Raw genomic sequence first — 26,881 nt, forward strand, 5'->3', positions numbered from 1 at the left:
GTGTGTTTTGTCTTCTCTTTTTTTTTTAGCAAGCTCAGGGTTTTGGCACGCAGTTGTCAGGGAACAAATTGGTCGTTTAGTCTGGGTGAGGTCAAGAGAGGCAGAAGGGCAAGATATCTAGGAACAAACTGAGAATACGGGAACGAGCAATGAAAATTGGGAGGTGCCACATCAAAAGATAATATCTTCTACAACGAATAACACAGCCATCGGAATTTTTTGTTACACCTATAAAGGCATTTTTTTTTTAACGAAGACAAGACGAATTAAACCCCTGGTCTACGTTTGTGTTTGTTTGACCGTTGTGCTAATTGTTTTATTATTACACGTACGGCGTTTTTAGACAGGGTGAAGGGACAATAGGATTATTCATGGTGCAAGCAAGATCTCAAGTTTGATCAACTCTTTGATCCCGTTTGCGCAACGGCAACGGTGTGGCTGATGTTCCGACATCGAACAGAAGAACGAAATAGAACCAGTTAATAGAATTTTGTTTGCAGTTCAGAAATTTCAAAAAAAAATCACTGAAATTGTTGCTCGTTTTGAAAATGTTTCGATCGTTCAGAAATCAATGGCGTTACTCTTCAAAGTTATTTTCTGTATGCACTTGGCTGTTGCCGTGATTGAGTAAGAAGCTTCAGAGGATCGCAACACCCACCGGTGTCTCGATCAATCACAACACGTCGAAAAGACAAAGCAGACGATATCACCAGAATAATAATAAACGCAACAATAGCCGCATATAATGTACAGTAGATGAAATATATATATATTGTTTCCTTTTTTTTGTGTCATGAGGGAAAAGGGGGAGGAGATACAGGGGAGGAGGTTTTGATGTGATGGATGACGTTTCAACACAATGCGGATCGCGTCTAGAAATGAGGAAAAAGAAAACAAAAGAACGGCCAAACTTTGATGAATGGGCGTGCGTGTTCTTCCTAACCATTCATAATGGATACCTTCATCAATATTTTCTTTTCCCCGAAAAAATACATTGAATAAATCTCATTTTTTTTATGTGTGTGTGTGTCTAGATGGGTCGTGTAACTATTTATGCGTTACTGGATAAGTTTTTTTTCTTTTTTTCAAATAACATGGAAACACTAAAAAACATAACAATAAGCAAATTGAATGAAATCACAATTGGCACAGAGATTTGTGTGTACGCTTTGATTACCACCATTTCTTTTCCCACTCGAAATTGCGGGTATTTTGACGATGAACATTGTGACAGGAAGTGTAGTGCGAGAGAACTAAGCCCGGCAAAAAGATTGGGAGGGTAACAATCATACAGCGTGTTTGTCGGATGAAACGAAAAGAGTAGAGCATAAAGTAAACGGGCATTCCATTTCATTCCCCAGCGCAAATGCGGTTTCATATCCTCATTTTTTTGTTTAGTACTTTGCTCTTCCGATCTTGAACATCATTTGATTTGAGCATGAACGCACATACACGTAAACACACACACACACACACAAAACGTATACACATAGCGCCCGCGCCGCGCTTAACTCACGCACAGGGAAAAGATGGGACGCGTTAGCCAAAAAAATTGGGTTTTCGAGGTAAATTCGGGAATGGAGGACCATTGGGAAGGCCGAGCAGGTTGGATCCAAGGGCTTTTTTTTTTTTTAGAGCCAATTTTTGTTTTTCTCTCTTTCTTTCTCCCTCTCTTTCTCTCTTTTACTACTTTCGCCATTGTTCGCAATTTTTTTCTTATCTCTTTCTCTGTCTCTCCTGGCTGTTGACGAAGCGAAGAGTAAACGCTGCCCGAATTGCCAATGTTGTGTTACAACTTCCCGAATGAGAGTGGAAAGAGGTTGTCGGTCTGATTGTTTGTCTGTGATAAATGAAAACGCTGCCGATGGCTCGAACGCTTGTCGTCTCCTTTGTCTGCGATACTCGAGGACTAGTGAACTGCCACAAACCCACCGAACAAAACACACACAAAAAAAAAATACCGTAGAAACGAACAAAGCTTTCGTTTCGCTATTTCTTTTTGTTTTCTTCTTTTTTTATCACCCATTACTCTTTTTCCTATTGTTAATGCGCTTTCTTTTTCTTTCTGGCACGTGGGTTTCGGCAGGCATGTAACAACAAATGAAAACGAAATATCGAGAATCAAAAAGAGAGGGGCGTATTCTTATGGTTGGTGTAGGTCGTTGATGCTTCACCGAGTGCAGACTAAATGAAGAAGAGTGGGCGTTGGCTGCGCCTAATAAGACGGTACGATTGCATCGGGAAACGACGTTGGTAGCAAGAGGAAGATCTTGTTACCAAGGATTGTCATAACGAAATCAAAAGCGATCTGACGTTCGCCGAGCCGCACAATTGGTTTTTCCGCTTTTATTTTCTCATTCTTCGAATGAACGATTTCTTAGGCAAGACGTAGACAAACGATTTTGCTGTTTCGAGAAGCGCCTACATCAACAAAACATCATCACTTCAACTTGATTAATAATCAATTGTATTTGGTTTTTCTAAGGGGAGGGAAGTGTGCAGATCGAGAAGTTGATTATCATCAATTATCTCCGGCCAAGTTTCTCTTTTTATTTTCGACGACAGCAGTGACCTCCTTGCTCCCTTTTTGAGCGCCAGCGAAGGGGGAAATTTGTTACGACCACAACAACCAAAAATAAATAAATAAAAAATTATAACTATAGGACATAGATAAACAGAGACAGCACTCGACAATCAGTGTGTCTTCAAGGGCATGATCGTGCGGGGATCACTGGAGACGAAGAAGATGTGCACCGGCCCAAAAGAAAAACGTTCTTGTTGTACACCCAAAAAAATATACAGCACATAATTATCCCTGATAGGAGACAAGGAGAAGCACCAAGGCGACGTGAGATGGAGTGGAGCAGACACAAACGACAAAGAGAGAGAGAGAGCGAGAGAAACAGAGAGAGGGGGGACACTGATTATCCAACAGACTTTCGCTTTCGTTTGTATTTATTTCGTTTTTATTGGCGAATTTTGCTGACGATCGATTGGTGAAATTCATCCGGAAAGCTATGTTCCACTCGCAATTGAACTCCTTCGTGTCCGACAATAACAATGGCGTCTTTTGTAGTCAGCATTAGTTGTAGACGCCGCGCTGGACGGCCGTCTTTGTGCGTGAATGCCACTTGCAGGTGAGGATGCGGACGTAGGTGCGCCGGAAAGAAGCGTTGCACAAAGCGTAGCAGACGGGATTGATGGTGCTGTTGATGTAGCAGAGGTAGTAGGAGAAGTTCCACAATTCAGACGAGAAACAGTCGTCCTTGTCGCACGGCGCTAGCGCCTTGAGCAGCGTCAGGACGTTGTACGGCGTCCACGTCAGGATGAAGGCCAACAGGATGGCCGACAGCGTCTTGGCCGCCTTCCGCTCCTGACGCTTCTCCTGGTTCTTCTTCTTCGGCTTCTTGTTGGCTTTCTTCGCCGCCGCCGCAGCCGCAGCCGCCGCCGAAGGGCTGTACGCGTTCCCGTGATTAGGCCGACGCATGGGCGGATGCATACCCGAATTATTGGCGACAGAGCCGGAAACAGTTTGCAACGCTCCGGCCGGACTACCGGCTGGACTTCCAGTAATGCCACCGGCCGGGCCGATGCCAGTCGGTCGATGTCTCGGGACAATTTTGGCGTCCATTGGGAGAGCTCCGGATGGCGTTCGATCACCGGAATCAGGCGTGCTGGAAGATCCTCCGTTGAATCGGGTACAGCGGACGATCAACGGCGACTGGGCGACGGGCATGCAACTGCGCGGCACCCAGGGACTGGCGTGATGGTTCTTGAGTTTGCCTTTGTGCAACGGCAGGTGATTGGGTTTGGCCAATGACGTCAACTTGCTCAGCGAAAGAGCGTTGGGCAAATGGAGATTGGTCCCGCACAGCAAACTGCTGGTCGAGTCGTTGTACTGGGCGGAGCGCGAACCCGTCGGACGGGCAGCTAAGCTACGATTGCTCGTGTACTGACTAGCAGAGCCACCGCCGCTACCAGCTGGACGACTCCGGTTACTATAGCCGTCGCGCTGCTCATTGCCGACGGGCACTGATCGAGACCTGACGGCCGGTTGATTACCTCCACCGGTGCTACCTGTCGACGACGAGCTCATCCGCGGACGGTGCGTTGCGGCAGGCGGAATGTTTGCTGGAATCATCCGGATGGAGACTTTGTGTTCGGCTTTATCCGCCGAACTGTCGGCAGGTAATCGGATCAGAATCGTGAAAACAGAATCAGCTGAATGCGAACGCTTTCCGGCGTCGGCATCTGCGTCATCGCACGGATCTAACGATGGCGACGGGCACATCTGCCCGTCGGCCATCTGCTTATTGTGATGGTCTTGCGTCAGACTTTTAGACGCCACTAAAGTTCGCCTCCTGTCCATGCCGCCAAGACGCGGGTCGTTGGCCGCGGCGGCGGCCGCTGCCGCTTTGTACCGGGTCGGCGTCGATGAGTAAGGATCGCGGATGTTCATCGACGGTCCGCGTGAGATGGACGAAGCTAACGGCGTCTCGATGGATGCCGGCGTTGTGGCTATATTGGATGCGTCACTATAGGATTCCGTGTCGCCACCTCCGCCGGAACGATCTCCCCGCCTGCGCGGCCGTTGCGGCTGGCGACGAGTTAAACTTCGTATCCAGTGCTGCCACGTTGACCAACGTAACCAACGACGCCAAAACGCCCAGCTGGTCCACGTTCCGACCTGTCCACACATCCATGCGCAAGAAGAGAAAACAAAGTTAGCGCCATCGAGCAAATGGGAAAGAAAAGAAAAAGATGGGGGATATCATCACCACCGGTTCGTTACGTTGACTCATTGACGTTGGCACGACTGTCAAATGATATCGGCCTACATATTCAGGCGCCACCCTTAACGACATTTCTATAACCACATTTTCTTTTTCTGTTACCTCCTTTGCTCATCAAATCCTTTTTTTCTTTCTTTCTTTCTTTTTTTTTTTTTTGCCTACGTCAGCTCATTCTTTAGGTGCCATTGATGATGACATCGTCGTCAGCGACACCCGGCGCAAAGGCGTTTCATTCGCACACCTCTCTTTCATCTCTCGCCACCCACGACCGCGTCTTTAGTTCCTTAGCTCTGAGCACCCATTTTTTGAAAGCCTTCCGCCAATATCAGTCTTCTTTTCTTCTAAAAGCCAGAGAATATATATATATATATATTTCCCTTTTAGGCTTTTTCTTTAGGCTTTTTTTTTTACTTTCACTATTCTTATTTTTTTCCATATTTCTTCAGATCTAGCGCAAGTGTCATTCAGCAACCTTACCCTACACGTATATTCCATACACGCCCACTCTCTCCATTTTTTTTTTCCGGATCTATACAGGGGGTTATACAGCATATTGTGTGTGTGCGCGCAGTGTGTAATAAGATCAGTCTCTAAGTCTGGATATCTACGTATAATTCTCTTAGGATGGGCGAAAAAGACATATCAAGACGGCCGGGGCTAATATAAGCGACTTGCTTCTTTCCATCTTCTATGTCTTCCAACCGCTCCCTCTCGTCCTCTCCCTTTTTTTTTGCTCTATAAAATATCTAGTGAAAGGAAGCATACCGTCCACCGTACGCTCCGCATGAGGCTTACGTGTCAGAGCACCGGACATGATGGACTGTTCTTTCGGTATTGGAATACGCTCGCAGAGGGGACGAATATAAATGGTGAAAGAAATGCTAAGGAAAGAAGAAACGTTATATATATGTATACCAAAACCCATAAATATGGGCCTATACACTCCATGACTGGATGGGATGGGAGAGGTTTCCCACATGCAGTCGGCGCAGAGGAAACAAATACGAAATTGATGGGGTGATCTAAACAAAAAAAATCGATTAGGAAATAAGGACTGCCACTGATATAAATCCTACAGTGAGTTAGTCCCCCTGAATTTTGTCTCCTTTCTACTTGGATCGATACCACGACCAACCCTGTTTTCTTAGACGGGCTTAAATCGCTATCTTCCAACAGTAACAACTTGATAATGTTTCGCTTGCCGCAATCATATGATCTACTTGAACGTTATTCAAAATAAACGAGAGACGGAGGGAGTCTAACGCCCTACAGCGTGTAAATACAGAAAATTTTGGTGGGAATGGATAAAAAAAAAATGATTGGTATGAATATTTACATAGTGTCGGCGATGAGGTCCGGGCAAACAAGCGGCAGCTGGCACATACGAAGTTTCCATGTCGTCGACGGCACCGCTGGACTCTGAGCGCGAACGGCGCCAATCGGGCGGCGCCCCGGCCGGCCTTAGGTGGTGGTCGCCTCCGTCGTTCATCAGGACGGCCTGTTCCTCGCCACTTCAGTTTACGCGAGTTGGAAAGCAAGAGGAAAAAGAGAAACGAAAAAAAAAAAGAAGAAGGAAATACATAAAAATGGGTGTGATCAAAGTCCGTCAACAAAGTGGATCAAGTAAACGACACCCAGATAGAAACGACCCTGTGTACATACACAACGTGTTTATTCGAGCTTGCTGCTGAAGAAGGCAAGAGAACTCATGAGAAGAAAAAAATAGAAATCAGATAAACGAAAACTGAATTTGCTTTGATGTCCTGATGAAAATGGATTTTTCTCGCGTTCGCTCTTTAAATGCTGCAATACGTAAAACTTGGTGTTTGAATAATTTAGTTTTCGTCTGTCTTTGGTGCCATTTCCTTTTCGAAGAAGAAGAGAATCTACAAGGCGTGGACTAAGCACATTCGCTGAACGTAAATCGATTCGATGAAACAAGACATCAGGCCTCACGTAATTCGACAAAGAAGGCACATAAGATACAAGGAGAGAAATGTAGGCATTACAACATTCCTAAATTAATTTTTAATGGCAATATTATTAGCCAATGAGACATGTTCGTTCCATTTTCGCTGAAGGTAGCGCAGCCTGAAACTAAAAAGCCATTAGCTATCTTACGTATTAATTTACGATGGGCCTACATTTTCTTCCTTAGCCGTCCTCGTGTTGTCTCTTTCTGTCATCGTTCTCCCTTGCGACTGATTGTGTGTTAATTGCCAACGATATTTGCTAAAGTGCCAGATCGCTGTGTACGGGCGTGGCTCTCAATGGACGTGATTATTTCCCAACGCTTATATACCCAACACGACCAAGCAAGAAACCTAAAATAACCTTAACTGTAAATTTCCCGTGAAAAGATTAAACGAAAGAAACAGAATGAATCGATAAACGAGAGAATAGCTTTCGTTTCCTTTCGTCTTTCACTGATGTCTTTGGTTGTTTTCCTTTGTTTGGTATCCCCTTCACGTTCTTATTCCCACAGATGACCATCAGAAGGTTTTCTCTTATATTACGTGAGTAGAGCTTCATTCTCCATAACGGTCTATATAACCGACATTTTAGATGTCATTGGCGCATCGTGCAGTTATCCCTATAACTTCAGAATCTCTGCCACCATTCTACGGCAATCTCTCGGATCCACGTCGTTCCACTCTTTATCATTGTTGTTTTTCTTTCGGGGACGCTGTTTGCCAATATTGCGCTAATACCGATATGAACAATATTCTTTTTACGCCGGTCCGTCTGTAATATATGGCTCGGCCTTACTTCTTCCACGAACCTTGTTTCGTATAGATGATTTTGCCCGACTTCCTTCGCCGCACTTTAAATTCTTCAGTGGGCGCCCACACCTATTTCTGTATTCTGTGGGCGTTCCTCCTGTACATCGATCGAGCTTTGAAGGTAGTATATTTCGTGGGCCGTTCAATTCCATATAGCTTAGGCCTTAGGCCTGTGTCAATTATAGTTCAAGAGAAGCGAGGCTATATCCGACAAACTCTTTGAGCAAATCGAGTTATAGCAACACACACATTAAGGACAACAATTTCCTAAACGCTTTTATCTTTCCCCTTAGTTTATCTCACTAAAAATGGTAAGTCATCAGAAGTGAAAGCGGAGGCTGTTGTTCGTGGCGTTAAGAAATAGCGGATTGTACACGTAGCACGTCGTCGAACGAAGTTTCTAATTTTCCGCGTATATAGTCAACGCTTTGGCAGTACGTGTTATAGTTACAGAGCTTTAGACGTAACTCTCCTGTCAGTATTCGCAATCGTCACGCTGGTTGAATTTCGTATGGCTACCACCGTCAACGTCTTAATTCATTGACGATTTGACATTGGTAGTGATTGGCTACCATTGCTATAGTGTTTCTAAATTTCTGATTTTGCATGCGCGCTTTCTAGTGGAGTCGGGACTTCCGCAATCACGGTGGCATTTGTCCTCGTCGACTTACGTCAAAGAAAATGCCATTGGACGGCGAACAACACGAATTTCTTGACTCTTTGGCCTTTGCCCTCTCTCTGATTCATAGCCGTTTATATCAACGACGATGGAAGAGATGAATCGCCAATAACATATGCTGATGACGTAAGACAGTCCATTTTTCTATCTCCTTTTCTATGGAACGAATCGACTGGCTTACGCGAAAGTGGTGCCATCGAAGAACGAAGTAATAACCAAACAGCCCATGTCATCGACGAAACGTAAGACAAAAGAAACAATGCAGAATTGGATATTGAATTTCGTGCGTTGCCCGTTGTTACACTGACGTATGCAAATTCCTTCTTTTTTCTCTCTTTCGTTCGTTATTGACTAATAAAAACGGTAGACAGTGATGATAGCCATGCATCTCATCAATTTGCATGACTTCGGGGGGGAAAAGACAAGAGACATGACAAAGCCATCCGTCGAAAGCAAACAGTATGTGTGCAGCTCCAAGTCAATAAACTAGACTAGCTGCTGGCAACATATTTAGAAATCGTTTATTGAACAGCCAGCTTGTTCGTTGTGTAACCTTGTCCGTTCCAGATGACACAGGAACCCTGGCACTGACGAGAGCCAAAATTAAACAAAGAAAAGAAGGCGGAAAATCCCCTACTTCAGTCTATATATTTAAGCGTTCCATATTGGTACAACACAAAGTTGACGAAGTACAATATTGCTCAAATCGACCGTTACATTCCCTCGTCTGCCTTCTTTTTGCTTCCGCTCCCTGAACTCTGTAAAAAGGGAAATGTAGAACGATTTCCCTTTGAATTAAACGGCAAGGAAATAAAATAGAAAAAGAAGGGAACATTTATCGTATCAAACTAACAATCGGCTTGAGAACTATAAGGGAATTTATTTGATATTTGCAATAAAAAAAAGGGGTTGACCCAAGGCTTCTTTAACGTCTTTGACCATTTTTCCCTATTTTGTGCGTTCTCTTTTGAGCATATGCAAAGTAAGCCTAGTTGAAACACCGTTTTGCATCGCTTATGCACGATGATGTGACATGCTCTCATCATGTAACATCTTGGTAAAGGCAACTTTGAACGTGAAACTCTTTTATCCCGACTAGGTCTGTGTGTCTGCCCGTGTGGCGCATTTTTCTATCGTTTTTAAAACTAGAGGCACATTTTTAAAAAGGTTTTTTCAGCTACAATCAGGCAAGCAAGGTACCTGGAATTGGATCGGTGACTGTCGTTCTTCTTGCCGGCCTGGAGATTGGACAGGTCCTTTTGGCGTTTCTCCGTTTCGCGCCAGACGCGCCAGTAGAGGACGCACATGACGGTGACGGGCGCGTAGAAAGCTGCGATGGCCGTCCCGAACGTAATGTAATTGTTGGTCTCGATAAACTGGATGAAGCACTTATCTATTGAGATCATACAGGAAAAAAAGAGAAGAAAATGCGTTACATCGCAGTCAATTTCGTCTATAGGAAAGTGACACCTTCGACTATTAATAAAATCCCGTTGTATATTGCATAATGAAATCGACCAATCGGATGTAATTCTCGGAAAAAGAAATGAAATCTAGACTACTCAACTTTCCTTCCAATTTTCTCATTATTTCTTCCCTTCTCGTGTAATATAGCCTTTCGCTATATACGTAACGGGATCAGTTATGATTGGTCATACGGAAAAAGAAAGAAGAGTTCGATACAAATAAAAAAAAAAAAAAAGAGAATTATAGAAATATATATATATTTCATTATAGATATATAAATATATATTACAAAAAAAAAAAAAGGAGAAGAACTCTTTGTTACAAGATATTTGATCACACGAGTGGCTGCAGGAGCGTGCGCCGGTCTTCGGGAGTCTCAACTCCTGCGCCGGGCTGTATTGACCCGTTTTCTTGCTGCTGATGATAAGCAACTTGATCTTTTCGTTCCATGTTCGCTCTCTCCCTGTGCAAGCCTGCCTTCATTTCGTTTCCCCTTTTTTCCCATTTACATTAGTCGTTAACGCAATTCCAATGTTTATAATTCGATTACGTTTCTACTTTGTCTGCCAAAATATGGAGATGCTTCAAATTAGGAAAATTCTTCGAACAAGAATGATTCTAAATGCCACTCAAATTTGCCAAGTGGGACATCCCATTTTTTATATGTAGCCACTATTTCTTACAATTTCCTCCTCTAATTTTTCTGACGTCGTTTTTGGGTGGGTATAAATCAAAACTTTTCTCTTTTTTTTTTTTCTAGAAGGGGAGTTATGTATTGGTTCTAGTCGCCTTCATTTCACATCTTTTGCCTCCGCCTTCCATTCTACTCCCAAGAGTTTGCAAGTGTGCAAAACTTTGCCTTCTATTATACAAGTTTTGAAGAGGAAACCCTCGGACAGAGTTTAAGAGCAAGGCTGAAAGAGATAGAAAGAACCCCAAAAAAATGTCTATAGCTTGAACACGGCCTCTTCAACCTTACCTTCTACGTAATTCTTCACATTTCCTTGTTTTTTTTTTTTTTTTTTGTTTGTTCATCTCGTATACTTTAGGGTGAGGGCATTCGCTACCATATCGAACTGTTCAGAGAATCAAGAAAACGGAACTAGTCCAATTGCGTGGGTAAAGTTCTAGCAAATTTGCAAGGCTTTTTTTAAAATTTTACCTGATACAAAATTCCCTTCGCTAATGAATCATTAGCCCGTACAGGTACTCGATTACACAAGAAACTACAAGAAGCATAGAGCTGGATGCAGATTTCATTTTTGCCTGGTTCCCTTGCGCTTGCTCCGGGACGGGGCAAAACAATCCGTAATACTGCCCATGTTAACTTACTTGGTTTTGTAAGATGCCTCATAATTGCGTCATACAAGTATATATTTTTATGTATTTTTACAACCACTCCGTCTGCTTTAACAACGCTGTGGTTACATCTGACTTAAGTGAAAGCCCCAAGTACCAAGTCATTAAACATTTGGAGCGCCTACGTCAAAACACACGTTTTATGGCGAGTGCTCCTGCAATTTTAAAATCTATAGTCACTCTGTGGTTGGTACGCAAGGTAGTAAGCAAAGGAAAGCACTACAGACCGATAGGAGAAATCCAATAAACAGTAGACTTGTAAATCTCTTTCACCTCTCTCACTTTTTCACGTTGGAGTTTTTCAAAGAGATGAAAGTATTTCTCCGGGCAATGGGGCCCGCACGCATTATGTGGACGTATCATAAATGTCAATTTTTTTGTTTCTTTTATCTTATTGTACGTGAACGAAGTGTGTTATCGATTTTCTGGCGTCGCCACTAGCACAAATGCAAGAAATGTCCACGGGGCTCAGACTTCACCGCGAACTCAAGGAAGCTGTTGCGAGATTTTGTATTCCCCTTCTTTTCTTCAATGCTGCTACGAAAAAATGATATCTCAATTTTTCGTTACAAGTAAGATATCGCATTCTATTTTATAATGGTTCTATACTTTTTCTGAAAACCAAAAAGCTGGGCTTTAGTAAGGCGTTGTCTCTCCGGAGAAATGAAAACAAGAGGCGGCCGACGAAACAAGCCGAAATAAACTGGAAGCGTGCCAAAGACGATACTCTCTCTATAAAGCTTTCTTATGTCGGGATCTACAGTACATCTAGCAAAGCTACCACCCCAGTCATTTAAAAGAAAGGCCTGATGGCTCCTCGACGGCCGTAGATATTCTTGACTCGGTCGTTGGTCTATACCCATAGTTTGCATACAACAGTATTATATTATAAAATGAGGTTTGTTTTATTTTGATCTTATGGCGAAAGGAAACAGTGTTAACACCATACACACACGATTTGAAATGGCATAGATCTAATTGGCCTTTGTCTTGTTTTCTCATTTTTTACGGGCTTCCTCGGGTTTTCCCGTTCGTTAAGGATAGACGGTAATGCATTAAAATCAATGATCCTTTTATTTTCCTATTCCCCTTTTCTAGTTCCTTTAATTCTGCTTTCTATAATCGGCGATTAACTATCCCCATACCGACGCCCATCTCCCAGCTCTTACCGCTATCCCTACAGCCAGACATACACTTGTGGTATTGATCTGTTTGGAAGCTGCCGTTCCCACCCAAACACATCTTCCGATCGGGCTCTTATATCCGCTTTCCATTCCCCTTGTTCGCTTTTTATGTGTGCCTATTTAAATTTTGTTTTAGGAAATCGTATTGACTTTTTTGAGTAATCAAATATGCAACGGCTACAAATAATGTGCTTAGATTTTTTCCGAAAGCTTTTGAAACACAATTAAGACACGCACCTTCTGGAACTTTGCGGTCGCCTTCGATGTAGGGCCAGGCGTAAATCCACGGCGGCCAAAGAACCAGGGAAATGACCCAAGCGGCTGCTATCATGATGCCGGCTCGACGAGGCGTTCGCCGGGCTCGGTACGTCAGCGGCCGCGTTACGGAGAAATATCTAAAATTCCGTAAATGGTACAGGATTGATTCATCGTTAGACACATAATCTGTAATTGTATAGTTTGTTTTAGTCCTACTCAAAGCTATGGGCGTATGAGGAAATCTTATAGGATCAATGGAATGGAAGTTTCGAGGAAATTTCAGGCTGATGGAGCGAAAGGGCGTGTCACGGAAGAATGAAAACGCAAATAATTTGAGTAAAGTTTCTGTTATCTTCTTACAGACTGTGCTGCTGGTTGTCCCTCTCAAGTTTTTGCTCCTGTTTATTGCTAGACAATGGAGCGAAGCAAACGACAAAAAAAGGAAAACACTTTGATATTACTTTTTCCCAACGACGCGTCAATAGGATTGGCTAAAAGGCTTCGCAAATCGTTTTGTATATTGCGCTGTCTGTTTTTTTTTTTTCCAGCTCCTACTCGACTTCGTTCACCCATTTTTTCTTGCCCTCCATCGTTCGCTTGGATGGGCACACGCGCCAAAGGAGGGGGGGGGGGGTATACATACACGGTCGTGACTGTACTATTTGGCCAACTGCCATACACCCGCCACGGTTGTTCCTATTGCTTATATAGACTATCATAGTGCTAGTTCCAAAAAAGAAAAAATAGACAGACACGGGAGGGGGACTGAAATGGGAAGTATTGTAAAAAGAACCAGGCAAAGATAGAAGGAAAAAAAAAATGGGATTTAAAGGATTTAGAGTTCCATTGGAAATATGCAAAGCCGTTATAACTTGTACAGCCGATGGCGCGAGTAACTTCGATGGATCATCTAAAAAAAAAAATGGAACCCATTATGGCGAACATTGGGGACAAAATAGCGAGAGCTTAAGACAGGAATTATAGGCAAATAGTAGGTATAAAAAAAAAGTTTTGTTGGGTCAAATTTAGAAGACCATTCGTTGCTGTTTTGTACAGTCTACACGTCTAACTTTTGTCTACGGTACAGGGCTCCACACTTGCGTGTTCAGTTTACCGTCTCTTTCTGTGTGGGGAGGGCGTTTGTTTCTACACTATAGCTGCGTTGTTCTATTGCATTAAATGCCAGACCCCGTAGAAATGGAGAACGAAAAAAAAAAAAGAAATAACGAGGAAATAAGATCTGTACAACGGGCGCGGCCGGGACCGACTTAGATCTGACGGCGGATCTGGTGGTTGAGAGGAATGACTTGACAAAGGAGAAATGGCAGGCAGAGAAGAAAGGGATATCGTTTGTTGGCAGAGGGGCTTCTAGCGTTTGCCGAGGATGAAAGGGCAATCCGATTTGTAAAACACGAGAGAAAAGGGAGAGCCAGAGAGGGTGGGAGACGTTGGTGGATGGTGGTTGCACTTTGGCCGGCCTCTGGCCAGAGTTCCTCGAGATCAATGAGGAAAACAAGAGAGACATAGAAAGGAATGGCGATGTATAGAAAGAACAAAAAAAGAAAAAGCTGAATCGAGAATAAAAGCTTTCTGGAAACCAATGCGGCGAGAGTGCAAAGAAACCCAAGCGTTTGCACTAGTCGGCTGGTTACTGACCTTCGGGAAAACTAGTCCAACGGCACGAAACAACAAAAGGGAAACAGAGCGCAAAGAAACAAAATAAACACACACGTAAAAAGAAAAAGAATTATTCTTAATACATTCGCAGATGAAGAAGTCGACGGTGTTCGTATACAAGGGCGTCGGCTGTTGGCCAACACATATAGATGAGCTGCGTGTATGTGACGCTAGCTGATTTCGTGATCCTTGCACGAGAGATCTCTTGTCAAGGTGAAACCACACAGCTCCTACGGTCGGGGGGTTATGTCGCCGGTCACGGAACCCAGGATACTGTACAGGCAATCCGATTTGTCTAAACTGAGTTTCGCCTATCTGATTAGACTGGAGCATATTCGGAACTGAGATGGCTGCCACGACGCACCATAAGAAATTCCAGCCGCCCCGCGTTTAAAAAAAGAAAATAAACGTGAAATTCGATTTTATGTCGGGCGAGAAAGGATCATCATCGACTTCAAATTCAGTTCAATTCGTTGGAGGCTAAGATAATTCGTGAAGCAAACAGCATCAGCATTTTCTCGGCCAGCCGCCTTTATCTCGAGCCGATTGGCGAATCAAAGGATGGTGCGCATCTCGCATCCAAAACGTCACGGAATTCCAAAAAAGGAGGAGATATACACGGTGAGAGGAACTGTGCGACCGTGAATGAATCGAACGAATCTTTTTTTTTCGATTTCTTTCCCCTCTCGTTTTAGAAACGAAATACATTCTCGTGTGTCGAGGAAGGAAAAATTAAAGGATGTTAGGAAGAAGGAAGCAAAGGATTTGGGTAGAAAAGAAAAAAGAGCGTAGGATGAGCAGGATAGAAATCTGAAAATTCTTTTGAACATTTCATCCCTTCGTTTAGCTCGACGATACTCCTTTGATGAGATGCTGAGCTGCAGTTAGTCGCAGACAGGTTATAAATATTTTTTCTGTTTTCTTTCCTTTTTTTTTATTGCATCGCCAACGAGGGTCTGTGTCAGCTAAAGCTCTGCCCACATAGGGCAGTCAAGCGTTTGTCCAACAAGCAACGGTCGAGTAAGTTTGAGCAAACTTTATTGCCCCACGCCCTCCTAATTAATAACTATTCCATCAGATTCGGCGTCGTCGGTAGGGTTTGTTCAATTCTCCTCAGACCTCTGAATTTCCTTCTTTGTTTTTAATTGTTTGTACTCCGTGTACAACCATAAAAATAACGAGAAACGGACTTCAAGTAACCATGTGCGATGCGTCTACAGCTAACGAACAACGGCTTTCTTCTTGATTGAAATGTTTTCGTTTCAGATTTTGACATCGTCAAACAAAGCAACACTGCAACACACTATAAACAAATCGATAAACCAAACAAACCAGCCCCAAGCTTTCGCTCATCGTTTCCCATCTGTCTGCACAACGTTCTGCTGATCAAGCCAACCATATCTCTTTTTTTTTTCTTCTTTTCTTTATTATTAAATACATTTTTCCGTTCCGGTAATAAAAATGCCCGCTTACGTTATGCGCCATTACAAGTTCCAGCCGGAAAATGATGGCACAATTCTTTCGTGTTGCAACGCGTACGGCTGTGACAGATGCAATCTGATCATCTGTAACACACACACACCCATAACCTGTGCTAGTACTGTTATAAGCTAACATACTGCTGTGTATAAAGGATGGCCGTATCTCTTCATCAAGGTATAACAAGAGAAAAAGGATTTGGTCAAATGGTGTGTCCTATCTCTTCATTTCGCGTCCGTCGTATCGTCCGGTGTAACTTTGATCCAAGTGGGATGTGTGTAATGGTTAATAAGATGCACAAATATTGTCAATTGAGCCATTTAACATTTCATAAACGGCCAAATGGAAGGGGGAAATGTTTAACACGTTTGCTGCTCTTTCGACCTTTCGCGCTTAGACAATTCGGCTGAGCACTGCCGTCATTTAATTACATCATAGTGCATGTTTTTCATTAAACCACGTATGAAGCTATGGTCACTCGCTGTCCAGTCTTTCTATTAGCACAGACGGGAAAAGATATACGTAGCCAGCCGTACACGTTTTGTTGCAACACACACACACACGTCGTGCAAGTGCAGATTTCTCGTTAACACACATACGTGTTAACAGATGTTGAAAGTGCGCTACATAAATGCACTGCACTTAAACGTTGCGCTGCAAGGTAAACATGTATGAGGTCTCCTGACATTTTCAGGCAGTGGAATATAGATTTGATCCTGGCTTCACTTATCTTACTGCTACAAAAGGATGTCCACAAGGTGCCAAACGAACAGAACGAACGAACAACATTGTCAGTGAAATTCAAATTTTTCGTTTGCTTTAACTTCAACAGTTTAAGTGAAGCCCTGTCTTTGTTGGATGTTCTAAAAAAACAAAACGTAAGTACTTTTTTAAGCCTATCTCATATAGCTTCGCGCGATTAAAGTAAAAGTAAACAAAACCTCAAAGTGCATTTAACGTCCTCCCCATTTTTGTTCTGATTTTAAGTTCCAAATGAAGTTCGATGAAAGCATCCAACTTGATAGCAAAGGCAAAAAAAAAAAAAGGCAAAAAGAATAAGATACGTGGGTTGGAGCCCTGGAACTATTTATCGGTTAGATATATAGCCCAATCTACCACGTAGTGTAAAGTCAAGTGCGACACAGAGAGAATGGAACTTTGGAAAGTTTGTGGACGTTTAGAGCTCGTGTTGAGCGAGAACTATATACGGCTGTAAAGTAAGTGAGCTGCCACTGCGTAGGCGACCCTTATTTTTTTTAAGTTAACAAGAAGAAAAGGTGACGTTATAAAAACCAATGGAGAGTTGGCTGCCGGCTAAGTCCACGACGACACAGCTGGAAAAAGGAAGTTTTCGCAGACGAAGTGCAGGAAAATTCAGATGCTAGCGAACGGCGATACGGGCTTGTCTAGAAAGAAGGGATTGCTATACTAGAAGCTTTTTTCTTTGGCGAATAAAGACTTCAGTTTTTTTTAAGCGTTGTTCGGAGGAACGCCTCTGGTTATTCGACTTTACTCGTCCGACCACTTTCGGTTGAACTACTTGACTCGATTTGCACTTGAAGTCATAGTTGTTTTTTGTCTCTACTTTGCACGCTGTTCCTCTCCAATTGTGACAAGATGTTGGTGGAAAAAGATCTCGATAAAAAAAAGGAGAACGAGAGACGACTAACGAATTCGTTAGCAGTGATTGTACCGAATGTTCGATAAGAAGATGTAATAGAAGCAAAAAAGAGAAAAAGTCAAGGAAATCGAGGGCGTAAGAAGAAACAAGAGGATTTAGCGTTAGGTGTTAATACTTTGTTGATTGGGCATCATTCACCTTGGCAGGTACAAACAAATCGATTGATTGGAGGCTTCGCTAATTCGTGGAGGACAGTATCCGACTCGTCAATGAGGTGAGTTCAGGATCAGCACGAAAAGGATGTACTGCGGTTGTGATTGCGACCCAAAATGAGATAATGCCTACACTACTGTACCTTTCCCATTAGCACGTACTGTAACGACATAATGAACTCTCAGGTGAGTCTTTAAACGGCGCCATAGCCCTTTTTTTTCTTTCTCTCCTTCAATCTTGTTTACCTGTCGAAGCTGATGATGAGTAGATTGAGGACCGAAGCGTTGGAAGCGAGGTAATCCAAGGAGAGCCAAGTGTCGCAGACATAGGGTCCCAGCTGCCATCGGCCGGCCAATATGTAGACGGTGAACAAAGGCATAGAGATGAGCCCGATGGCAAAGTCGGCGACTGCCAGACTGAAGAGAAAGTAATTGGAGATGGTCTGCAGCTGTTTGTCGATCTTGAAGGAGATCATGACCATGCAGTTGCCGGCCACGGTGAGCAAGCTGAGGAACCCAGCCACGATGGCGATCAGGACCATCTCCGGGTAGGAGTAAGGCAGGACAAAGTCGTCTTCCGCCATTGTGACCGTCGTGTTGTTTGCACTACTAGACGTCCATGCCTGCTGGCTGAACAGGACGGACGAAGATCCTTCGTCCGTTAAATCATCGAAGCCGAGGGCAGTGCTACTGGCCGACATCCTCTGGGAGCCCATCGGCAATGACTCGCTTATATTGGCCGTCACGTACTGCAGGCTCGCTACTGCAGCCGTAGAGGCCGCTCGTAACATCGAAGAGCCTGCTCTATTTCCACCCGACGAGCCCAACGAGCCCCATAAGGGTGTTGTATGATTGAAGGCCGGCAAACTCATCTCACCTTCCGTTTTTTTTTTTTTTAATTTCCTTGTTACACAAACGTCTCACCAACACAGAAACGAACGCAGACGCTCCAAAATCACGGAGCAAATGAAGAACGAGTGGTCCAGTCTAACTAGAGGCGCCATATCAGCAGCAACTAGAGTGGCATCATGCCGAGAGGTAAGTTGCAGACGTGCACCACTCATCTCTGCAACCGACTCGAGAGCAAAACTTTCTGGACCAATCCAGCAGTCACGCAACCACAATTGATGAGTTCTACTTCGCCATCGTCTTCGGTGCACGAAAACTTTTGGTTTTCTTTTCCCCAATCTTTTTCACATGAAATTTCAAATATTATTAAAACGATATGAGGTTATGAATTCCGGCTTATACGAATAAGACGAGTTGCTTTTGAAATCCGAAAACGGAGGGACACTTGTGAGTTTGTTCGGCAATTACCTCGTCATTTTCTCAGGTAAGATCAATTAAAGGTGCGAGTGGGGATAATGGTGTCACAAAAAGGTATCGGGCGGGATCGATGAAATGAGCTAAGAGAAATTGCTGCTAGCCCAGAGCAGCGTCGCGGGCGAACTGAATCCGCCGATGTCTAGCTGTGCGCAGATGACGGAGCAAAGGGGAAGCAGAGAGAGAGAGAGAGAAAGAGAGAGAGAAGTGTAGGGCCAGATCTACGTTGAGAGAAAGAGAGAATGAAACCGAGCGATGGCAAGAAGAAACCTGCAATACGGGAGAACCAAAGGAAAGGGATACGTAGAGAAAATTAGAGATGGAACAGCTGAGGCAACCGCGCACGCCTGGTTGACGTTTCGAAGCTGCTTTTTTTATATCGACAACGAGAAGAGAATAAATGATTACAGAAATAAATAAAAAAAGCAGCGAAATCAATCAGATCCAGATGGAGCCTGTATGAGCTGATCTATGTTTTCTATTGGCATGTGATTATGTTCGAATCTGGTTTGAATGGAACCTTGTACATATCAGACGTAATTTGACGTCAATTGTATAAAATGAATAAATCCATTATCACATAAAAATGGGAATAGTATGGGGCCTATAAATATGCGTGGATAGTAGTTCGAAATACTGCAGCTTACTTTTTGATGGATGTGATTTCAAATCAGCGAATTTGTACGAATAGGCTGGAATTGTTCCCCACTTTTTTGGGACGGGCCAGAATAATTTTACCATAAAAATATTCTTTTTTTCTTTCGTATTTTTGAAATAGTAATTCAATTATTGATGTATGCAACTAATGCCCTTGCTTGCCATGGCCATGAATGAGTCAGTCAGCATATATGAGTGTTGCCAGTATGAGCTAGTTTGCGTAATGACGCACCTTATATTGGAATTCAACTAGGGTGGATAGAATCGAATTATATTCACATTGCCTGTCCCATCTGCGTCTGTTGTAGCATTTCTTCCATTGTGCTCCGCTTGACAGGTGTGTCGAGGCATGTGATACAAATTGGGAGAGGGGGCACTAAGTTATACGATACAAATAGTTTTTCAAAAGCTAACAAGAGCCCACGGAGACGAATCCCTCGTTCGATGCAACGATAGAAATGTGGCCAGGGCAACACAAAGAAAGCGGCGTATCAAAATACTGATCAGTTCTTCCTGTAGAACAAATAGCAACTAGAGAAGGCGGTGAGGTACAAATAGGAGCAAATAATCATAGTGTAGCACACATTTGTTATGGGTTGCATTAAAGACGGTGGCAAGAGTTCCATTCTACACTTTCTTTTTTCTCGAGGTTATCTTCGAAAAAGGTTATCATACCTTTATTTTACAATCCAACAGGACGTTGCATGCTTTGGACAATCAGTCCTGTAACAATAATCTTGCGTCATACTTGCAACCTTACAAATTTCCCTTGCGACCTGCATTTTGTTTTCATTTCCCCCCTATTGTCTCATTGTCGTGTCTCCCAACAACATCATATACAAAGGCCCATAAAAACACGATATGTTTACAGCATACGGTTGGGATTACACACCTGATGTCAGCCACCTTTCACGCACAGCCTTTTGCGCGACATGTAGAAACAGACGGCGGTCTGGCATTTGTCCCATCGTGTTCACGTTTACCATAGGCCTTTACATCCATAAATGTTTATTTTAAAAACAGATTGAAAACAATGGACGTGAAGGGCGAGAGAATGAAATCGACTTCGTAAATTGCGAAGCTCTTCATGTTGGAGAACGAAAGTCGAAAGGTTTGATTTTTTTTTGCGAATGTCTCATTGATTTTACAGCTTGATGGTAGACAATATACAGACAGTGGTGAAAAAACCAATAGAAGTAAAACAATCTAAAAGGCAAGCATGTTGGTGTTTTTTGGTTTTTTTTCAATATTTTATTTCACATTGGCAAAACCTCTACGAGTGCCCCGCGTCGTCGGAGTGCTATTTGTTGTGAAGTCATCAGCTACGTGTAGACTGCACGCTGTCCGGGCATACAAACATAAACAAATGGGTTTGCGGCAGCCTTATAGTGTCGCACTGACAACACAGACTCGCGTTTTTTGTGCCGTAAATACGGGACGTGTATACAGGCGGGACAAGCGTGACGGACTTGAAATGAGCTTACATGTATGTCTTGGAAGTGTAATGATAATTTTTGTTTGACTTCTCTATACGCAAAGGAAGCTAAACAAATTTTATTTTTGTGAGGTGGCATTTATGTAGAATCCTGCTTTAAGATTGAGACTTGTTTTTCTCGTTCGTTGTATAAATAGCGTTCACAACGTGTGTTCATGGAACTTGGCAGCATAGGCGAAACGATAATCAAATTGAAATGGCATCCGCAGTGAATAAACGTTTTTTTTTTTTGAGGTTAAAGGCGAAAATGGTGGCGACAGCAACAGCGTTTCAGTTGCGAACAATTTGCCAAACACACACAAAAATACATTTGCATCACAGCGGTCGTGTATATGAAAAGAGACGATGCCGAGGAATCAATCGGGGCTGTGCAAGCGATTGCTTGGGCTTCAATGCAAGGTTATTTCTTTATCTTATTATCATATTTACTTTCCCCTTTTTGAATTTTCGTTCCTCCCTTCTTCCATTTCTTCCCTTATTTGAATTTCTATTCCGCGAAAGTTGTAACAGTTGAATAAACGATTTAATCAAGAATCGTTACGATTTTGTCGTTCGCCTTCCTGCGTTCTATAGCGCCAATCGAGGTGGGTTAATTTTATGCAACTGCTATGTAAAATATTAAAAAATTTTCTTAAAAAAAAACAACAAACAATATTTGTATTTTACATACATTAAAGGCTTGCAAATGCAACGTCGTGAAAGGGTGTTAAACTGTCGAAAATAGTCAAAAGAAGAGAGCACATAGTGATGAGTTAAAGATGGTGTTAAAAATTTCAATACGAGCAACTCGGAGTCGTATTGCCAACCTTTTAGAGAGCGGCTGGAATAACGTAAACCGCACGAGATGGGGAAATAAATGAGGAAGTAGGAAAAAAAAAACACGGAAATAAAGGGCGAACCACAGCGAATAAGGGAGCAGGAGAAAGAGGAAGAAAAAGAAGGCAAAAGAAGAACGGAAAATAGAAGGATGGAGAAACGAGGACAAATAACAAAATCGATATCGGCCCGTACGTGGAGACCATCCAGCCGACTGTCCTATATTTTTCTTGACTTCTTTTTTTATTTTTATTTTCGCCATTTCTTCCGCTTCTACAGGACCCGCTTGATTGCAACAATGGCATCCGTGGCGGCACCAGGCTCAATGACGAACACCAGAGCCGAAGCGTGAGAAATATAATCATCATAGTAAAATATGATGTGCTAGAACTACGTGATTAAGTAGATTGATTTATTTTTTATGTCTCGAAAGGCAAGTGGATGCCACTGCAGGACTAGAGAAATGGTTTGGCGCAAAAAAAAAAAAATAGAAATCGGCGAGCATTCCGCCATTCCTATGGAAATGAAATGAAACTTATGAGTTATTAAATTTAGAGAAAAGATTTCCTTTTTCTATCTCGCTATTGTTTATGATCAAATTGAAAAAAAGGGGCGCATTTTTTTTTCTTACGACGACGGGAGAAATGAACGGTACTTTCGGATTGTCGTCGTCCATCCGTTTCTGATGCGAAACGCATTCCGCATGACCGGCGTGAGTGCCGGTCGCCCTCCCTGTTTAAATCCCGTACATGCGGCATATCGCTTCGAACGCATTGCGGTCTGTCTCTGGGTCATAAGAACAATGCCACGCGTCTTCTAACCAGCTGTCTCCAACCACTCGGATACGTGCATCGTGGATTTGGTATCTTCATTTCCACAACAAAACCAACCGAGTTTTTGTCATTTGAAATGGAATAACTAGAAATAATTTGCAGCGTTGTTCCACATTTTTCAATGAGATTAGTTCGTCAAGAACATCTTCCGCAATTCCGATAGCATCCCTATCGTCGTCTGGTGGACTATTAAGGGCAGAAATTTGTTTCTCTTGTTCGCCATGTTTCGCGGCACACAAAACGTTCGCAAGCTGGAGACTTTGACATTGGAAAATTCATTGTGGTTTCGCCTTCCTTACGTAACTAAATGTCGCTTGGAAATTGCAAATAGAGTACATGGTTTTCTTTCTATCTCCAACTCTTTTTTTTTTTATCTCGTTCCATACAGTTTGTAACCCCAATAACTGTACGACTGATGGCGTCTAGGGGTTATTTGGGTTGAGTTATTTTCTCGAGTCCAATATTCTGCTAGGACATTCCATATAATTCATCCAGTTACCCGCCTTCTTCCCCGTCCTGACTAATGCATCTAGAAATCACAAGAATTTTACGATTCTGCACGTTGACTTCTTCCTCCGTTAGCGGTCAAAACAGGTCATCTCCCCACTTCGCCTTAAAGTTCATACTTTGCTTACATAATAATAATAATAGTAATGGGTTATTGCGCTAAAATAAATCAATACTGGTCGCATAGTCGGTATGTATAATATCGCATAATATGCGTCTAGTCGGTATGCATATGGATGCCGAAAGCTAAACTGGGAACGCGTGTTATTCAGGAGATGTGTCACGAAGACCCACATGTCGACCGGGAATGAGATTGTCAAGAAAGTTAGAGGCTCAAAGAATGTACCAAAGGTGAAGACTAGCATTCATAGGAAAACAATTTTTTTTTTCAATTCTTGTCTGATTTCCTCTATTTACAGGGCGGACGCACTGAACGCGTATAACTAAATAATTCAACCGACGTTTTAGCAGAAGGTGTACGAACCCATGGCGCATATTCCGCAAGAATAGCAGTGGGAAAAAGAGTAAACAATAATAATCTTTTCATCACTTGTGGAGTGCTTTTTGCTCGCCATTGTTTTCAAACAACGTTCATCGCTCGAAACGCTCGTGCAATCTTCATGAAACTCCCGATTTTTAAAGGCGTATGGACCCTCCCGATAGTTACGTTTCTTTTTTATTGCGCAAGGGGATGACTTACTAGAAATAACTCATGTATTTCACTAGCTATTTAAATGAAAGCGTTGGCCTTAGGCTTAAACGCAAAATATCAGTATGGTCTTTATGAGCTTTTCTTCTTCCATTTTTCCTCATCGCCCACTACCACTCTGAGTTGACATTCTCGTTCTGAATATAGCATCTCATTTCGTTTGGATCGTGTTTTGTTGTCGTTCACCTTTTGTTGTTTTGTTTTGTTTCTTCCTGTCTGTCGAAATCCCACTGGAACGCGTAGGAGGCAAGCCGTACGCGGACCCAAACAACGTCAACAAATAAGGGCAGATTGTGTGGGTGTGCGTGCACATATGTGGAGAGCTGAATTTCCTTTTTTTTTCGCCAAGCTTTTTAATACCCCATTTCACGTGGAAAAACGAGTGTGTGTATAGAGCTAGGGCGTCGAATAAAGCATCTCCGACGCGCGCACATCAAATGCTTTTGGCTCTCTGTTCCCTTGCTGCCATCAGCTCGTAACCGCACAGAAAAGAAAAACGGAAAGAGGGCACGTCTGGCACGTCGAAGGTCAAATCTTGAACAATCCCATCCACAGTTGTTCCACTGGGCGTCGCGTAGAGGTACAAAGATTATCGACGGCCCGCTGCGCATTGACGCGGGCCTCGCTATTATACTTTGTCTTGCTTATAGGATCTCGCTTCTTTTCTTTAACACCATTTTCCTGTGCTTTTCTGTTCTAAGACTGTTCCGTTGAGGCCAACCCACTCTAATATATATGACACATAACCTCTGTTATTTTCCACGTGATTACAGCCCCCGTTTCTTTCGTTATACCCTTTCTTTTTTTTTCTTTTTTTTTTTTTTTTTTACAGATTACCGCCCCCTTTCCTGAGGCTTGAACGTTAGATGGTAATAGGATCGATGTAGTAGACCATAAGGACATTCATATTTTGTTTTCTTTTTCCAACTGCAATGCTAACGTCTACATTTTTTTGTTATGCCTTTCACGAGCGGATTTGATAGCCAGACTAAAACTCCGCATTCACGAGGCTCAAACGAATACCAGCGTCTTGTGAATGCTGTCAGTCCGATGCATATCTTTGACCGTTTTGTTTATTTGATTACATTTCGCGGAAAATAAATAGCCATGAACGTGTATTATGCAAGTGCTAGCTATAGTTTTTCCGAAATTAATGAGCTATAGTTTCTACGCAACAGTTGCACAGCAGCAGCATAGCGCACTCTCCTTTCTAATGAACCATCGACTATATATGCGGGTCGTAAATTACAGGAAGAAAACTACAAATTGCACTTCTTGTGAGCATTGCACTACATACGTCGAGTTCTGCAAGACAAGGCGAGATTCATCGACGACGCGATAAAGTCTAAACATTAGGTGTTACCAAGGGCTTGCATTTTTTTTCTTGAAACTGTTTTCTTGGAGGAAAATTGCTGGCTGCGGTGTGCATTTAGCGAAATTACACAGGAGCGTGTGTTACATGATAGCAATCAAAGATTGCATGTTTGTTTTTATGTTGTGGGTGGCGAGCCGTGATGATGAGTGGGCGCGGGAAGTAACAAGTTTTTGGCACCTAAACGGGATTCTTGTTTTCTGTACAGATGCAACGGTCGAGAAAAACAGAGAAGTTGCCAAATCGATCCAGTTGGTTAATCCAGCACCACAGTGTGTACGCCGTTAGTTGACTTGCTCACTTCTTTTAGAGATTGATGCTACGTTCGCTTAGAGAAAAGAAAAAAAAAAGGGAAAATCTGAAGTGATCGAGTGAGCAAAGTATAACTGAATGAAAAAATGGAGCAACACGAAAAAAAGGAGCTCACGTAATCCACGACGACAGGGCGAGTCAGTATTTGTACTAGAAGTAGAGCACTGTACCATCGGAGGCACGGCTGTCAAAGATATCAGTCAACGAAGCAACAGACTACCATCGAAATTCAATTTGCAGAATTGCTTTCTCTTAGAGATAAAAGAGCGATTTATCCGATGCAAACGATTAGCTGGTCGTTTCGTTTGGTAATGAAAGCTCACAAAAAATAAGGCTGATATCGCAACGTTATAAAAAAAGAGAGTTGACAGAGAGTTGCGAAAGCGAGAAACGATGTATTGAAATGTATGAATTCTGCGTACATAAGGAATCCATTGACGATGTAATGTTTACAAGAGCTCGACGGAGTTTACCAAAAAAAAAAGCTTTGAGTTTGACATTGGGGACGTGTGAGCTGTCGACTAGAACGTATCGAAGCGACGTGAACGGATGAACGCATATGAATTTTGCCTCATTTTCATTTTATTTTTCGAATTCGATTTTAGATGATACGATAAATTGTTCTAGAGAGGGGAGCTTCTATGGTATCGTAGTTACCTCCATCGTGACTTGGCTATGTCTTTTATGTCTAAGGCTAAAGTCAATAAGACCAAAAAAGGTATACAGAACAACACATTAAAGGCCGTTGGTTAATGCGATCTAATCTCAAATAATTGAAAGTGCAGAAACTATTTTGATCTTTCAGACGCGCATCAGATAATAGATCATGAATCATGCGTAGACGTTGCCATGGAAACGATGGCTCATCAGTTTCAGCTGTCTGACAGCTTATATATAGACTAGACTTTGACCTGATATCATTTCAGTCCATGATCTTTAGATCGTTAACGTTCTTTATTGACCAGCAGGCATCGCTATTGGCATGCACATTATTTGAATTTCTCCCATCCTCAATCTCGTTGCTGGAGAGAGTCGCTAAAGGGCATAAAACGTTATACCATTTCATACAATTTCGAGTTCTTTAACGGACGACGAAATAAGTTCTTGCGACAGCATCCCCATAAACCATGGGCTTATGAAATCCCTTGTTTATTTTTACGACTCTAATACGCGTGCATTGCATTACGCTTTAGCGGTATAAATTCGATACATCGCATCCCGTCGTAAAGATTCGACCGTCTTGATATCAACATTTGGATGACGTTCGAAGCTGATGAAATAGGCAATTGAAAGAATAAAAAAAAACTAGTACATCGTAAAAAATCAGTGTATTTTCGTTTTCCTA

At 42.7% G+C, this 26,881-nt stretch overlaps 1 protein-coding gene across 1 annotated transcript; it reads right to left on the bottom strand.

Moving 5' to 3' along the window:
- Positions 1–748: 748 nt before the first annotated feature.
- On the bottom strand, positions 749–19,009 carry LOC130701829 (muscarinic acetylcholine receptor DM1-like). Its single transcript, XM_057523657.2, has 5 exons — positions 17,759–19,009; positions 12,503–12,660; positions 9,456–9,648; positions 6,130–6,304; positions 749–4,687 (listed from the first exon to the last, which is right to left on the bottom strand). The coding sequence occupies exons 1-5, from the start codon at positions 18,382–18,384 to the stop codon at positions 3,083–3,085; spliced, it is 2,757 nt and encodes a 918-aa protein (XP_057379640.1). The 5' UTR covers positions 18,385–19,009; the 3' UTR covers positions 749–3,082.
- Positions 19,010–26,881: the final 7,872 nt, after the last annotated feature.

The sequence above is a fragment of the Daphnia carinata genome, chromosome 10 (assembly GCF_022539665.2).
Source record: "Daphnia carinata strain CSIRO-1 chromosome 10, CSIRO_AGI_Dcar_HiC_V3, whole genome shotgun sequence".
In the NCBI taxonomy this organism is placed as follows: domain Eukaryota; kingdom Metazoa; phylum Arthropoda; class Branchiopoda; order Diplostraca; family Daphniidae; genus Daphnia; species Daphnia carinata.